Source organism: Mchenga conophoros, linkage group LG15 (genome assembly GCF_057382185.1).
Source record: "Mchenga conophoros isolate Kocher_MC1m ecotype Shallow Benthic linkage group LG15, M_conophoros_male_GT1.1, whole genome shotgun sequence".
NCBI lineage: Eukaryota > Metazoa > Chordata > Actinopteri > Cichliformes > Cichlidae > Mchenga > Mchenga conophoros.
In genome coordinates this window covers 5999340-6015336 of record NC_140540.1, presented here as the reverse complement: position 1 = coordinate 6015336, position 15997 = coordinate 5999340, and the positions used below count along the sequence as shown (strand labels likewise).

Here is a 15997-nt window from a genome sequence, read left to right as displayed (position 1 = left end):
CAAATTGACGTAACAGAGCGACAGTCAAGGTTAGCGCATTCAAGAGGAAGAATGGGCTCGCATATGGCATATATTTGTCGGTCAGTCACCAAATGATGACAGGATGCATTTGGCTGATTTCGTGTCTGGATCATTTGCAGGTGCCGGTTTACATTAATCTATCATTTTATAAATGAATGTAAGCTAACGTTAGCTGAGGAATTTGCTAATGAGCTAGCATGATATGAATTTGGACACCCTCTATAATAACAGCATATTAGATTAATGCTAACGCATATGATGATTTGATCGCTATGTTTTGCCGTAAATTGTTAAAATAAATGAGTCCTGTCCTCACTAGCTAAACCGTCTTCTGTCCTGGTAAATGTTACGATCTTAATACTGATATGTTAACTAGACAATTAAAAAAAAAAAGATATAACCTGGCATTATCATTATCATCATTATCCACAACAACTTTAAACTTTCCATGTCTAGCAGTTTGATTGCCACCTATGACAGAAAATGTTTACCCTGAAAAGCCTGTCAAGGTTACTTTTTTAAATTACACAAAACATCAGATCAGTAACTTCTCATTTCTGACCTTGCTGTCACCGTCCCCCATTTTTAAGTGTAGCAGTTAAAACTTATAACCTCAAACATCTATATGTGTGCTATGTACTTGCACTATTTTCTTGTAAACAAACAGGGGCATGTGGAGTTGCAGTGGGCTACCCTCTGGACACTGTGAAGGTACGGCGAATATGTCTCAAAGCAATACAACATACATAATTTGTTTTTGCTTTTTTTACTAGATATTCTCAATCTCTCTAGGTTCGAATACAAACACAGAAGCAGTTCACAGGTGTATATCAGTGTGTAGTGGAGACATTTTCAAAAGAAGGGGTAAGTGGAACTTCTATAGCCTAACCATAAATGCCCAGTAAAGGTGTGGGTGTGTGATCTAATTCAAGCTAATGTGACAAAATCCAGGGATTCAGGCGGACCAGCTCAGCTAATAGAATTGTGGAAAAGCAGCACATGTGACAGATCAGTTTGTTACATTAAGTGTGCACAGCTACAGCTCCAGTGTTGGTGAAAATGGAACACTATAGTTTTCAGATCATTTAAACAACATATAAAATGTATCAAATACGGGCAGCTTGGGAGCGCAGTGGTTAGCACTGTTGCCTCACACCAAGAAGGTCCTGAGTTTGACTCCAAGGTTCAAGGTTCTTTATTTGTCACATGCATAGTTATACAAGTATAACACACAGTGAAATGTAACCTGACACGCTCCTCGACATGTGCAAAAATGGGGGGGGTGGTAGAGGAAGTACTATATATATATATATATATATATATATATATATATATATATATATATATATATATATAGGGGATAGAGGCTCCTCTTGAGTCTCTCTGTCCTTGCCCGGAAGATGCGGAACCTTCTACCAGATTGCAGAAGTTGGAACAGTTTGTTGCCAGGATGGGACGGGTCCTTCAGTATCTGCGCTGCTCTAGTCCGGCATCTCCTGGTGTAGGTGTCCTGAAGCGGGGGGAGAGCAATCCTGCAGCAGCGTTCTGCTGTACGGATCACTCTCTGGAGAGCTTTTTGGTCCTTCACACAGCTGTTCCCAAACCACGATGTCATGTTCTGTGTGAGGATGCTCTCCACAGCGCCTGTATAGAAAATCCTGAGGATCTTTAGAGAGACCCTGAACTTCCTCAGTTGTCGTAGGTGATACAGGCGCTGCCTAGCCTTTTTGGTCTGGACCTGAATGTGGGCAGCCCATGTCAGGTCTGAGGAGATGTGGAAACCAAGATACTTGAAGGTCTGCACCCTCTCCACCTGAGTTCTGCCAGTGAGGAAGTCCAACACCCATGCACACAGACGGCTGTTGAGTCCCAGATCCCTGAGCTTTGTGAACAGTCTGCAGGGCACTATTGTGTTAAACGCTGAACTGTAATCAACAAACAGCATTCTCACATAGTTACCCTGTTTCTTGTCCACGTGGCTGAGTGTGGTGTGCAGGACGTGGGCGATGGCATCCTCTGTGGATCTGTTGGGTCAGTAGGCGACCCATTTTCAAAACGTTTATTACTCTGTAGCATCGCCTCTTCTTTCCCACGGGGTTACGTCACCTCTTCTCAATTCAAAATGGCTTAATAATAATATAGCTGTATGTGGTGAGTATATTAGACTCCACCATCTAGCCAGGGCTTTTGTGTGTGGAGTTTGCATGTTCTCCTGTGTTCGTGTGGGTTCTCTCCAGGTAATCTTCCTCCAACAGTGCAAACTTAGTTAGTGGGGTTAGGTTAATTGATGATTTTAAATTGAATTGCCTCTTGATGTTAATTGTTTACCAGCTGTAATCTTAGATCGTTCAAGATTGAAAATGTACGTTTAGCTTTCAAAACTACAACTGCTTAGTCATTTCCATTTTCTGTTTCCAAAAACGTTGCATCTGGAGAATGTAGCTTAAATATACTCACCACATACAGCTATATTATTATTAAGCCATTTTGAATTCAGAAGAGGTGACGTAACCCTGTGGGAAAGAAGGGGCGATGCTATAGAGTGATAAATGTTTTGAAAATGTGTTGCTGTGTGTAATTCAGCATTAGTTTTCTGTGTTAGTGTTTGAGCGTTTGGAGTTACGTGATCAGTGGTTTCTCTTTTTATTCTCTAATCTCATCAGGTGCATGGCTTCTTCAAAGGCATGTCCTTACCCATTGCCACAGTCTCTATGACGTCCTCGGTGGTGTTTGGCACATACCGGAACTGCTTGCAGTGTCTGAGCCAGGCACGAGGAGCTTGTTGTGGTCCAAACACCAAACTGGAAGTCTTCCTGTCTGGAATGGCCAGCGGTGTAGCTCAGGTAATGGAGATTTCAATAACGTTTTGCAGTTGTACAGATTGTTTACATCAATGCTAACATGCAACATTTTTTTTGCTGAAGCTCTTGTGATATGCCGACCAACAGGTATCAGTGATGTCTCCAGGTGACATCGTGAAAGTACGTCTGCAGTGTCAGACAGAGTCCAGGCGAGCATTAACCAAGACGCCAACGCTAAAGTACCACGGTCCAGTTCACTGCCTGCTAACCATCGTCAAACAGGAGGGACTCATGGGGCTCTACAGAGGAGCTCTTCCTATCATGTTAAGAGATGGGCCATCATATGCCACTTACTTTTTGACATATGCAACTGTCTGTGAATGGTTTGCAGGTGGCAATAAGAAAAAGTTAGGTAAGTGAAGCAGGGGGCGAAAGCCTGCTATTGTTTTAAGTATGTGCAAATCTTCTTCAATACTCATCTGTGTCAGCTGTATCAACACAACCAGCAGTTGTGTGGTGAATTGTACAAGAACGATTTCTATAATTTGCTATATATAATTCTATAAAATACCTGCTTTAAATGTGGCTCCACACCTGAAACTAATTCACATCCCTGTAGAAAATGTTAACCTGCTCATATGAGGAGCCTAACTAGCATTTACCCGATGATAAAAGTTGTGTAATGTTTCCTCTAGATTGGTATGTTGTGATGCTGGCTGGAGGAATAGCAGGAATGGCCGGTTGGACTATAGGAACACCCATGGACGTCATCAAAGCGCGCCTTCAGATGGATGGAGCAAGGGAGATAAAGAAATATAAGGGCTTTTTCCACTGCATAGCTGAGACTGCAAGAGTGGAGGGAACTGGGGTTTTCTTCAGGAGCCTAGGCATCAATTTGCTGCGTGCATTCCCTGTAAATATGGTGGTGTTTTTTACATATGAGGTTCTGACTGGTTTTTTCCAAGCTGGAGGTGAAGGCGTTGACCCGCCTCAGTTAGGGTTAGAGTAATATTTGCCAACCTCAAGGCTGAGTGCTTGATATGTAATAGCATTCTACTGCTTTATGCATTTTTGCATTGCAATATTTTAAAAGAAAGATCATTTCATTGGCACTGTTACATATAATGCATACATTAGTAAGTGATACAATACATTTTTAGTGTAAAGTTTAAGTGTCAAGCTACCAAGAGTTTTTGGCATGATCCATGTGACCACTAGATGGCCTCCCTGACCAACTTGTCACATTTTGGCCTTTGTTTTTCTGCTCTGCCTAAAAGTAAGAAAACAGTCTGCAGAGTCATTAAAGGACTTTTGTCAGTGACCGTATATTTGACTTTATTCAAGACCGTTTAAGTCTTCAGCTTAAAATGAGCCGCAGTACGCACAGTTTACAGCAATCATGTTACCTGTCCACAACCATGCCATGTATATGTTTTTAGTTAGTGCATTTTTATTTATTTATTTTTTTGCTGTTTCCAAAAATGTTACATGTGGAGAATGTGACTTAAATATGCTGAACATAAATCAGTGTATTGTTAGGCATTTTTGAACTGAATTATTTATTAATTGAATGTCTTTAAAAATAGACTCAGGATTACATTCTGCATATCACCAAATAGGACTTTATGAGTCCTATTTAAATCTTTAAAACAAGTTATCTGTATCTATAATATAATATTGGAGCCTATCTACATTAACTCATACATTTCTGTTTTTCTTGCTTTCCCATTTCTTTCTCATTTCTGAAAATACAGCACAATTTAACTCCTGCTGGCTATGGTTTTATTTTGAGGTCTTGTGGGTGCACAGAAAAATCAGGGATCTTCAAACACTAGGAATGTTGCAAATTATGTATCTCCAGCAATGTGTTTGTACAGGTATTATGAGAATGTTCAATGTGCTTTCCATAATAAAGGAAGTTTGCAGAAAATTTGTTTTAAGTGTTGTGACAGTCTCCTCATTAATGCTAGTAATTAATTTCATAATTAAGTGTTAAAAGTAAGCGAAAGCAATTATTGCTCTGTCGCTCTGGTTTATTTACCTGTTCAAAATGTTGCTGAATTATTTAGTTATATATTATTTTTGGGGGGGGAAACAAAAACACAGACATATATTCTCACCTATAAGTAAAGATAAGTCTCTACAAGTGGATATTTTCCAACTACTACACTCTAACAAGACTAGATGTCATGAAACCAAAGAAATCATGCATAAATATTTAAAGATATGTACTATAAATACTGTCAGTTATAACAGGAAACAAATTCACATAACTATCCAAATTAGTAAAGTTACCATAAGTATTAAAAATTTGATTGAATTAGATTGTGGATAAATGGTTCATGTTACGTTTCTCCCACTGAAAACGCTACATCCAGATGAACAGAATCAACTTTTGGAGACATGCTGTCCAAACTGTGTCTCGCCTCATGTACCTAAAAAACATGAGCTGTAAATTAGCCTTTAATTTTATTCGAGGAATTATTAGAGGAAGGTTGATATTTATTACAATAATTATACATTGGCATTATTAAATTGAAACGAAATTCATGCTTGAATGGACAAAAGAATGAACTTTGCATGCAAGGCACACTAACACGGCTTTTTAAATGTCCCCAGTTACTTGACAGAGTTCAAGTTTTTCAGTATGAGCTGTTCTTGAATTGGACACATTTAGCATCTCCCAAATGATTATCTAGAGACCTATACTACCAAAATAATTGGACAGGCTTGGACATACTTTACTCAGATTGGACCAAATTGACACATGTTCTCTATTCTATTTTCAAATTGTAGGCTCTGGCATTTAAACAATGCTTACTTGCTATTATTGACCACAAAGTGTGGCATAAAAATATCCCCCAAGCTACAACCAGTCTGGCCTGTTTATACAAGGCAGGATGGAGTCATGTTTCGTGTTGTTCATGCACATTCTGACCCTATTATCCGAATCAGTGGTTGATCAGTGGTTGTTGATCAATGGTCATGAGAATTTGCATATTAATGATCAAGGAACTGAACGCCGAGCCCATTGTTTCTTCAATGGTGCTAGTTTTAGTCATTATGGAAATGTACAAAGAGCTTGGACAGAAAAGTGTCTGGACTTCTTTAAGTTGATTGAAGATGCTTCACCTCTCATCTGAGCAGCTTTATCAGTTCTAAGGTCAAATGGTGGAGACTCCAAGATTTAAGCCCTATGGGAGTCCCATAGGACCCCCTAATGATCCTCTAGTTCAATTCCCTCACAAATTGGTACAGCAGCTGCACTGCAACCAATAAATTAAGGTCTGTAGGTGTTCTTGAGTTTTAGTCAGAGAAAAGGAAAAATTAAAAGCAGGCGAGAATCAAACCTTCCTACCAAGAACCCCATGTCACAGAGTTACATCCATTTCAAAAGCTTCTTTTGAAGCTGGCACCTCTTCTATTCCCTTCAAAACTGAGTTAGGGGTATAAACAACACTATTGTTTGATGAAATGATTGGCTCAGTTAGGGCGATCGTGGCTCAAGAGTTGGGAGTTTGCCTTGTAATCGGAAGTTTGCCGGTTCGAGCCCCGGCTTGGACATTGTGTCCTTGGGCGAGACACTTCACCCGTTGCCTACTGGTGGTGGTCAGAGGCCCTGGTGGTGCCAGTGTCCGGCAGCCTTGCCTCTGTCAGTGTGCCTCAGGGTGGCTGTGGCTACATGTAGCTTGCCATCACCAGTGTGTGGATGACTGGTTGTGTAAAGCGCTTTGGGGTCCTTAGGGACTTGAAAAGCGCTATACAAATACAGGCCATTATCCTGCAAGTAATATCAAGTGGAATCCTGGAAGCATTTTAAGAGCTGAATGAATGACCACGCCGAGCAGCCCACAGACACTATTTCTGCAATAACCCCACTAATCATTCTCTCACTCTCCTTCTCTCTCAGGGTGCTTGTTGTGTGAACTGCTAATTATTCCACATGAAGTATGTGTTAAAGTGACAGTTTCATCTGTTTTACATGTGTAAATGTGTGTGGCTCATGCGTATCCACAATGGGTGCAATAAAGGCCTGTTAGAACTCAACTGTAATTATTTAATCGCAGTATAAATGACAGATTTATTCAGTGAATAAAGTGAGATCACGCTGGGTGAGACCCCAGGAGTTTTGTTTTCACTTGGGCAGACCTTTGGTTTACATCCTGCAAACATGAACAAATAAAACACATACATGCTTTCCTGTTGTGAAACTGCATGCATGTATTTACAGACAAGTCATTACACTGCCTGCAAAAACCAGTCTTAAACATGATTGATAACCAGAAAAGTTCGCAGTTTCCGTTAAAAATGACCTAACATAGCAATTATGCAAAGTTATGTGTAGTTCAATGCCTTTGATCGGCAAGGGTGAAGAGTTTGGCCAAACATAAAAGAAGGTTTTCTCAGTCTATAAGCCTTCATCTCAGTTCCAAGCCAGAGTGGGGATTCATAAACCAGGCGTTTCCACAATGAGATGATTGCTAAAATTCTAGGAACTGCCTTTCGTACTGTGAAACAAGAAAACCAGTCATGTTGTCTTTGTTAGCTGCTTTTAATTAAACCAGGCATTTTCCCCTCATGCAACAACAACACACAATTATGCAATGATTTAAAGATCTCCTTCAGTAAAGCTAGGCTGAATACTGAGTGACACCTTTTTCTTCTTCTTTTTGTGTTGCTATCTTTCAACAACATTGAAGGACGCAGGCTTAGAATATGCTGACATGACTCGATTATCGTATTTGTCAGTGATTAAAAGAAGATGTTTCTAACCTGGATTTTCCATTTTTGGATGGCACAGAAGATAGCATAACTTCTTATGCACAAAGCAGAGCATGCAAAGAGAATATTGTCCTGCTGCCACTTTACTAAGCTAATCGGTGAGTTTAGTTCTAACACATGACTCATGGCAAAGGAGAATTTCATGTATTTTAACTATATCAGAGCACATGTTATGTTTCTATGCTGAATATTCAAGGATCATAGGAGCCTGGTTTCTTTTTATTACTAGAACCAAATTATTAAGCAGCAAGTTTACTTTAATAGAATAAAGTGAATTCAGAACAATTGTTTCGAAGCAAAATCTTAGGAACTTCCAAAGGGCTGTCCAAAGTACAATGATTAATCAGCCAGTTGTGTGGGTGATTCATTAAATGATGCGTGTTCGCAAAATGTCTTGAAAGCTTCATTTTGTTGTCAGAAATGGTCCTTGGTAACTACCACTTGGGCCCCCTTTAACCAATTGCTGTTTGGGCTATTTTGGGAGCTCTGCGCTCCCCTGTTAGTGACGTGTGCTGCTGGGTAAATTTGCAGCTCCGGCGGCCTGGGCCTGCAACCTCAGATGGCATCAATCGGGAGGAAATAGAGGGGTGGGAGGGATGAGAAGAAAGGGTAAGAGCAAAGATACTAGAACGAGAGGAGGTGGACAGAAAAAACTAAAGAAATACAAATACTGTGAGATGATCCGAGGACAAGAGAGGGATGTTAAGTGAGATGCAGTTCAAAATGGGAAAAAATACAGTACACAAGATAATTAATCAGACAGAAACACTTTGGAAAAAACTCAATTATTTTTATTTGAATCTGAGTCATTTTAAATTAAGCATTGGTGAAATTCTGTTTGCATGAAAGGGAAGAGATGAAGAACACATTCATGAGGAAAAATCAACTGCTCTCAATTCTTGATGACTAACAAGTGTAGGGAAGAGTCGGGCGCAATGATGGAGGTGGAGGAGTGGGGGCGCTATTGTACTTCTTATTTGTTTGGAAGAAAGGATATACTGAATAAATCCCCTTGATGTTCAGCGCAAATTCTGTCTTAAATCATGCCTTTCAAGATCCATTTGTGGTACTTTTGCTTTATTTCTTGCACTGGGTAGACTGGGTAATTAAAACTGCATTTAAATGAGAAAGTTTTCACAATCCTTTTGCTAAAAAGTAGACAAGGAGAGTATTGTATATTGTTTAGCGAGTTCTTTAGGTTTGAAATTGATTTTAATTCATGACAGTAGTACAACGGATACTTCCACTGGCCTTACATTAGTGTCCTGATAGTGCATCACCTTCACCATCAGATACTTTTATCTTAAAGAGGGATGAACAGCAGTCCGTAATACACATAAATAAACATAAACCATCTAACATTTTTCTTCTTTGACTTTTCCAACAGCAATACTGGAAGCGGCTCTAGAAAGTGCATATAAATAGCAGAGAAGTTCATAGAGTAGATGACAGGAGACCCAATATTGCTCCTTGGAGGACACCTTTCTGAGCTTCTAATGTGTTTGATTTGACAAGAAATCACAAAAACCATAAATTTTACAAGTGTGTAGGAACTTATTAACAGTAGTAGGTCAAAGATTAAATCCTGGTAGTTATAATGGACAAAAAAGGTTTGTGTTAAAGAATGATTCTAGGATTATAGTTAAACAGCAATGACGTCATCAGATATTTAGGCCACCAGTGTTACCATACCTTTACAAAAAAATACGACTTTATCTGATTTCCACAATGAGACAGTTATCCCCAAACAGAGTTTCAGTCAGTCACACAATTGTTGTAGACATTATAATTAATCAGTGGTTGAAGTTTGTTTTTATCCCTTTCAAAAAATTGCCTGTTAAAGCAAAGATTTCTCATTCCTTTAGTCATTTCAGTTTGGATATCCGTTGAAATCAGTTTAATCAGAAACATAAATTCAGAGGATCGATAAGTCAACCATAAATACCTTATCTCCTCCAGAGCTTCACTAATTGCAGAGGTGGGGCAATAAACACCCATAATCGCATTCCCTCGCGCACAGATGTCCTCAGTAACCTATTCAAATTCCTCAGGCTCTGGGAATCAGTACACAGTCCCCTTTCTCCCCTCTGTTCCATCAAAACACAGCTACTGTCATTTAAAGCACTGGCACAGAGCCAGCTTTCCATGCAGATAAACATCTGGTGCTGTTTTGTTTAACATCACATGCTTAAATTCCTCTTTTTTATGCAACAGTATAAAAGTGAGTTAGAATTAGTTACACCAGGAAGTGTGGGTTAAATGTCATTCCACCCATTTCCTAGAAATATTTGTACTCGAATTTCGTAGCATTGTAAAATCTGACATAAAGAATGTTCATACTTGTTGGTCCCCCCCTCCCACCATGCCCCCTCTTTTTTTTAACCGAGAAGTTTTTGCTACTGAAGTTTTGCTAATGTTCAACAGATTCACTATAAGATCGTTGCATTTAATTTTTTTATTCGAATATCTTTGTAGGTATACAGAAGGTACAGAAGCCCATTTTTAGCGACAGCCAGTCCTGTGTTTGATATGAAATTTTGTGTTACATAATGTAAGTTTATCATATTAATTGATCAACAGAACCCCCCCCCCCCAGTTTCTACAACTGCCTTTTTGACAGAAGGACAGCAGTAAGCAGGAGAAACTTTACAAGGTGGTAGAGAGATCTGCTATGGTGTATGACTTGGAGATAGTGGTACAGGGAAAAAAATGGGAAAAGGAGTTGGCAGAGCTGAATGTGATTTCAGTCACTAAGCATGTTAACAGGTAAATCATCTATTACCTACCATCTTGGCCAATGTGATGCAGAGGATTTAGGGTGTGAAGAAGTTCTTGTTAACTCCTTTAGCATGTTAACAAAAAAAAGCTTTGATGATGGAGAGTGGACATCAGCTGCAGTGTCAGCTGGCAATGCAAATTGAGCCTGTTCAGATTAGCATCTCTGTTAAATGAATCAGCACAGTGTAAGCAGTTGTTTTTCAGTATTTTTCAGTAATATTTTAACCCCACTCCATGCCCAGCTGATACATACAGTTAATCATGACACACAATGCTAAGGCCTTTTCTTTCTGTTGAGATTTCATTTAATATATTTAGAATATTTTTTCAATCAATCAGCTGTTTTCAGATATATGTGGTGTCACAAAAGCCACTACAAATTAGAGATGGACCGATCCGATATTACGTATCGGTATCGGTCCGATACTGACCTAAATGACTGGATCGGATATCGGAGAAAAATAAAAAATGTAATCCGATCCATTAAATATCACGAAAGCACCTCACAAAACTTGCAACACGCCGTAACTCACCTCAGAAAGTTAGCATGTCGGAGCAGTATGCATCACGTGATAGAGCGGCTGGGGACCTGTGGTCTGGATAGCATTTGGAGCTTCGCTAGCAACCTGGCATTTCATCTCCGACAAAGTTATCCCCGAGAGAAGTAAAGCAAGTGTGTAAGTCCATCTCTGAATGTTTGTAAAGCATTCCTGCGTTAAGCTTAACGAGCGACTGCCTCTCGCTCTCCTGCTGCTACTTCAATCGTGAAACTGATCAATGATCAGCTGATCGGCTTTTCTGTCGCGAGTCCGTCTCTCTTGTTTGTTTTTGGCCCACTTTGCACCAGAAAGAGGAAACCAGCGGCTGAACAACAGCAGCACGTTTAAGCTTGATAAGCTGTTGTTAGAATTTATTTAATATTACTTTCTACACCAGGATCTTTTTCTATGTAGCTGACGCTGGTAACTGTGCAGGGGCGGATCTAGCAAAGTTTAGCCAGGGGGGCCGATAGGGCATTAACTGGGAAAAGGGGGCACAAAGACATACTTTTCTTTCTTATTCTCATTTAAAATGTCTAGCTTTTAATAAATAAATATCTGACACCCAAAGTTTTAATTTGATGTAAAATGAATAGAAGTCAATTACTGTATATAGTGACTATTAAGTCTAATATATATACCCTAGTAAGCTATAGTACTTTTTCCTTTGGGAAGGTACCATCTGTGCAGTCTGCAATTTTGTTGAAGAAAGATGTTGAATCTATTTAATATTTCTTGAAAAATAATTGATTTCTGTGCATTTTTTTTCACACTGCATCAAATTAAGGTTGATTACGTCGATTAAGCATCATGAGGTGGAGCGTGAGGGGTGGTTCCCTATTTTTTATTTATTTATTTTTGTTGTTGCTGGGAGTTGGAACCCTATTAGTTAGGTTGCTTAATATTTACGCTAAGTACTCTTTAAAATACCAGAATAGGGAGGATGGTGTAGGTCTAAGTTTATTAGATTGATCAGTATTGCTGAACTATGAAATTTTTTTTTGTATACAGGTATAACAGAATAGCTTTAGTGTAGTTGTTGTTTTAAACTTGAGTATGAACTTGCAGACTTGCAAAATGCAGCAAGATATTTTAAAAAACAGTTTTGTTGATTAAAAAACACTATATCGGATTCATATCGGTATCGGCAGATATCCAAATTTATGATATCGGTATCGGTATCGGACATAAAAAAGTGGTATCGTGCCATCTCTACTACAAATATGATGTTACAGAACATAAATCCATTGCTGGAGATTGAACAGATGTAAAGTACTTAAAAATCTGTATAACACTAATGATGCATATTCTTCTGTAGAATGGGCATTTACTTTTGATATGTTGTGTACAACCTGCCAGCAACCCAATTTTATGTGCAGGGTGTTTTTATACTGTTTTATTGATGTCACAGGATGAGTGTGTGAAAGTGAAATTAATTTAACCAAATGACTGTCTGTAGGGCACTTGAAAAAAACAAGAAGAAAACATTTGAGAAGGAAGAACCTTTTGCAAGAGAAGAAAATTAGTAGGGAAAGATGGAGAAAAATAAAGAGAGAAACAGCAGAAAGCAACAGACAAGGATAAGTGAGGGAGAAGGGATAAGGAAGAGGCAAAGAAAAACTGATGAGATATAAGAGTAAGGGTAGGTGAAGAGAACTGTCATGCAGTTCTAGAAGAGAGCCTTAGAGCAGCCTTAGTGTTGGCATCTCTGATCATCTACTCACACTGACAGCTTGGCGTCATGGTAGAGGGTTCAGACCAGGTCAGTCATCAGATGACAGATTATATTCAAAGCACGTGTTGACCCAGATATTGGCAGTGGATAAATTCCACACCCCCTTATTAGTTTCAAATGTGATCAAACTTCATAAGTTAAGGACTTTATTGCATCTTCCCTGCAGAAACTGCAATAGAAATAGGACTGCCATACCACACCAGGAACACTTTTTTTTACATAAAAAGTGCTGATAACCCTCCTGTAGGCCCACCACCTGCAAGAGATGCTGAGGTGATTCCCCGGCTACCAAGACTAGAGATTGGGACATGGAACATGACCTCTGGAGAAGTGGCCTGAGGTGTCACGTGAGGTTGAGAGGTACTGGCTAGATACAGATCAAAAGTTTAAGACCACAACTGAGAACATTCAGGGATAGATGGCAAGGGAAACACACACCACTTGGAGAAATGTTCCCATGCACCTCATGGAAACGCTTGCATCAAGTATGCCACAACAAATTTTTTAAGTGATCAACAATAACGGTGGGCCTACTCAATACTGAGTTCGTGTTTGGAACTTTGATTTCTGTTTTGGGTGGGTTTACAGGTTTTTTTGAGGTGTGGTCCTTTTGATCAGCTGCAAAACAGCCTGTTTCAGTTTAAGCGTTGTTTTCAATAAAGTGCATGCTCAAAAAATGTTTTGTCTCCCTCCCATTTCTTCTTGTTGCATGTTGATGCTCTACTTGGAAGCTTGTTAAGATTCAACCATCCAAAATATGATTTTTTTTGCCTTTTTGCCATTTTTCAAGTCGTCTTAAACTTTTGATTGGGTCTGTATAAACAGGCTCACCTCAATGCAGGCCTTGAGCTCTGGAACCAGAATCCTGGACAGAGGTTGGACTCTGTCCAAGTCTGGAGTTGGAATTTGGTGAGAGCCAGTGGGTTGGGGTGGGTATCTTAGTATTCCCTCAACTTGCAACTCTGTACGTTGGAGATTTTCCTGGTGGACGAGAGGGTTTGTTCCCTGTGCCTTCGGATTGGGGAAATGGTCCTGACTGCCATCTGCACTTTTGTGCTGAATGACAGTTTACAGTACCCATCTTTCTTGGAGTTCCTGGTTGGGGTGCTTGAGGGTGCTCTACCAGGGGACTCTGTCGTCTTACTGGGGGCCTCCACGCTCATGCGGGCAATGACAGTGAGACCTGGGAGGAACGGCCTGGCAGACCTGAACCCGAACGGTGTTCTGTTATTGGAAATCTGTGCAAACCACAGTTTGTCCATAATGAACACCATGTTCGGACATAATGGTGTCCATAAGTGCATGTGGCACCAGGACACCCTATGCTGCACATTGATGATTGATTTTTTAATCGAGTCATCAGATCTGCAGCCTTATGTTCTGGACACTCGGGTGAAGAGAAGTGCTCAGTTCTTTTGGGAGGATGCTGAATAGACCTGGGGCACCTAAACATATTATGAGGGTGTGCTCCGAACACCTTGCAGAGGCCCGGTTCACAACATCTTCAACTCCCACCTCTGGCAGAGCTTCAAAAGCATTCTGAGGGAGACTGGGGACATTGAGTCCGAATGGATCATGTTCATGTTCAGACCGCAGCTTGGGCGGTGGCTGAAGCAAAAACTTGGGTGTTGGGGGAGTTCAGAGAGGCCATGGAAAAAGACTCTCAGACTGCCTCGAAGAGATTGGAACCCCACTAGAGTGGTTCACAGCTGAGTGTGAAGCGGCAGGAATGAGAATCAGCACCTACGAGTCTTAGGCCATGGTCCTCAGCTGGAAAAGGCTGGAATGCCCATTCCGGGTCAGGGACGAGTTACTGCCCCAACTGGAGGAGTTTAAGTATCTTGGGGAACTTATTCATGATTGAGGGGAGCGGGAGATTGACAGACAGATTAGTGCTGTGGCTGCAGTGATGCGTATACTGCACCAGTTCGTTGTGGTGAAGAGAGAGCTGAGCGTAAAAGCAAAGCTCTCGAGCTACCATTCCTACCCTCACCTATGGTCACACCAGCACACCACAACCCTTTCACCCTAGGGTGAAGAGTTTGGCCATCCAGGAGGGGCTTAGAGTAGAGCTGCTACTCCTCCACATTGAAATGAGCCATTTGAGGTCGTTCAGGCGTCTGACAATGACGCCTCCATGCCTCCTGGGTGAGGTGTTCCGGGTATGTCCCACAGGGAGAAAGCCCAGGGCAGACCAAGGACATGGAGAGATTATCATATCTTTCGGCTGGCCTGGGAACGCTTTGGTGTTCCTCCAGACAATGGAGGAGGTGGCTGGGGGGAAGGAGGTCTGGGCTTCTCTGCTTAGGCTGCTGCGCCCGAGACCCAACCCTGGAAAATAGATGACAAGATGGCTGGATATACATAGATATATAGCTATATAAAGCTATATATATATATAACATTAGAGATTATAATAACTGAATACATGCTTTAACTGTGCAATGGTAACCCCATGAAAAGAATGTCATCAATGTTCTTTTACATACATTGATAAGTTATGTTTCTTTTGTGTTGAGCCTGCAAGTCTGTACTAGTTCCTGTGGTATTGTGTCTGACTGATAAAATCAGACATGGGGAACAGAAAGTGAAATTAGTCCACAGCTACTGCTTCTCATTGGAAGGTGGTCCTAATTAAATGCACTTGATTAAGTGGTAATCAGAAAATGTGGCCATCTATATAAAACCAGAAATTTTGGCACTTTGCTGACCTAGAGCACTCAGGTGTGTTAACACAGTAACACAATATTCCCAGCAAGCTCACCCCAAGGTCAGGACAGTTGTAAGAGAAATTGCCAAAAAGTCAAGAACTACATCTCAAACTCTGCAGGCTTCAGGTGGCATCATATATTTAAAGAGAGTATAATTAGAATACGACTGAACAATTATTCTGATTATTCTGAGCTTGAATTTGCAAAGTTAAATCTTAAAAAATTATAAGACTTCTGGAACAATGTCCTTTGACCAGACAAGACCAAAGTGGAGATATTTGGCCATATTGCACAGCACAATGCTTAGCAGCAAACAGCATATATAGAATTGAAATCCCAATGTATTTCTTTGTCTGTATTCCTGCTCTTGCTCTTGACGAAGGCGGTCGCACTTTTCTCTTCTCCTCCTCTCCCTTAGCTTCCTTGCTTAGCCTCTTATGTCCTTGTCTAGTCTTGTGTTTTTTGTATCACTTTTCCCTGGAACACTCTCTCACAGTCTGTTCTCTAAAACCTAAAAGAGGAATTATGGATTTGATCAACTGGTCCCTAAATGCAATTGACACCCCTTTCTCAACGAGAAGTTTGGGCTTGGGTGAGCCTGAGTGCTGAAGATATCTACCTATTCGGAAC

The 15997-nt window shown here is 40.4% G+C and overlaps 1 protein-coding gene across 1 annotated transcript; it reads left to right on the top strand.

Annotated features, from left to right (window-relative positions):
- Positions 1–4762, top strand: slc25a47a (solute carrier family 25 member 47a). Its single transcript, XM_085247590.1, has 6 exons — positions 1–140; positions 689–732; positions 814–885; positions 2685–2864; positions 2970–3234; positions 3518–4762. The coding sequence occupies exons 1-6, from the start codon at positions 104–106 to the stop codon at positions 3829–3831; spliced, it is 912 nt and encodes a 303-aa protein (XP_085103716.1). The 5' UTR covers positions 1–103; the 3' UTR covers positions 3832–4762.
- The last annotated feature ends 11235 nt before the right edge of the window (positions 4763–15997 follow it).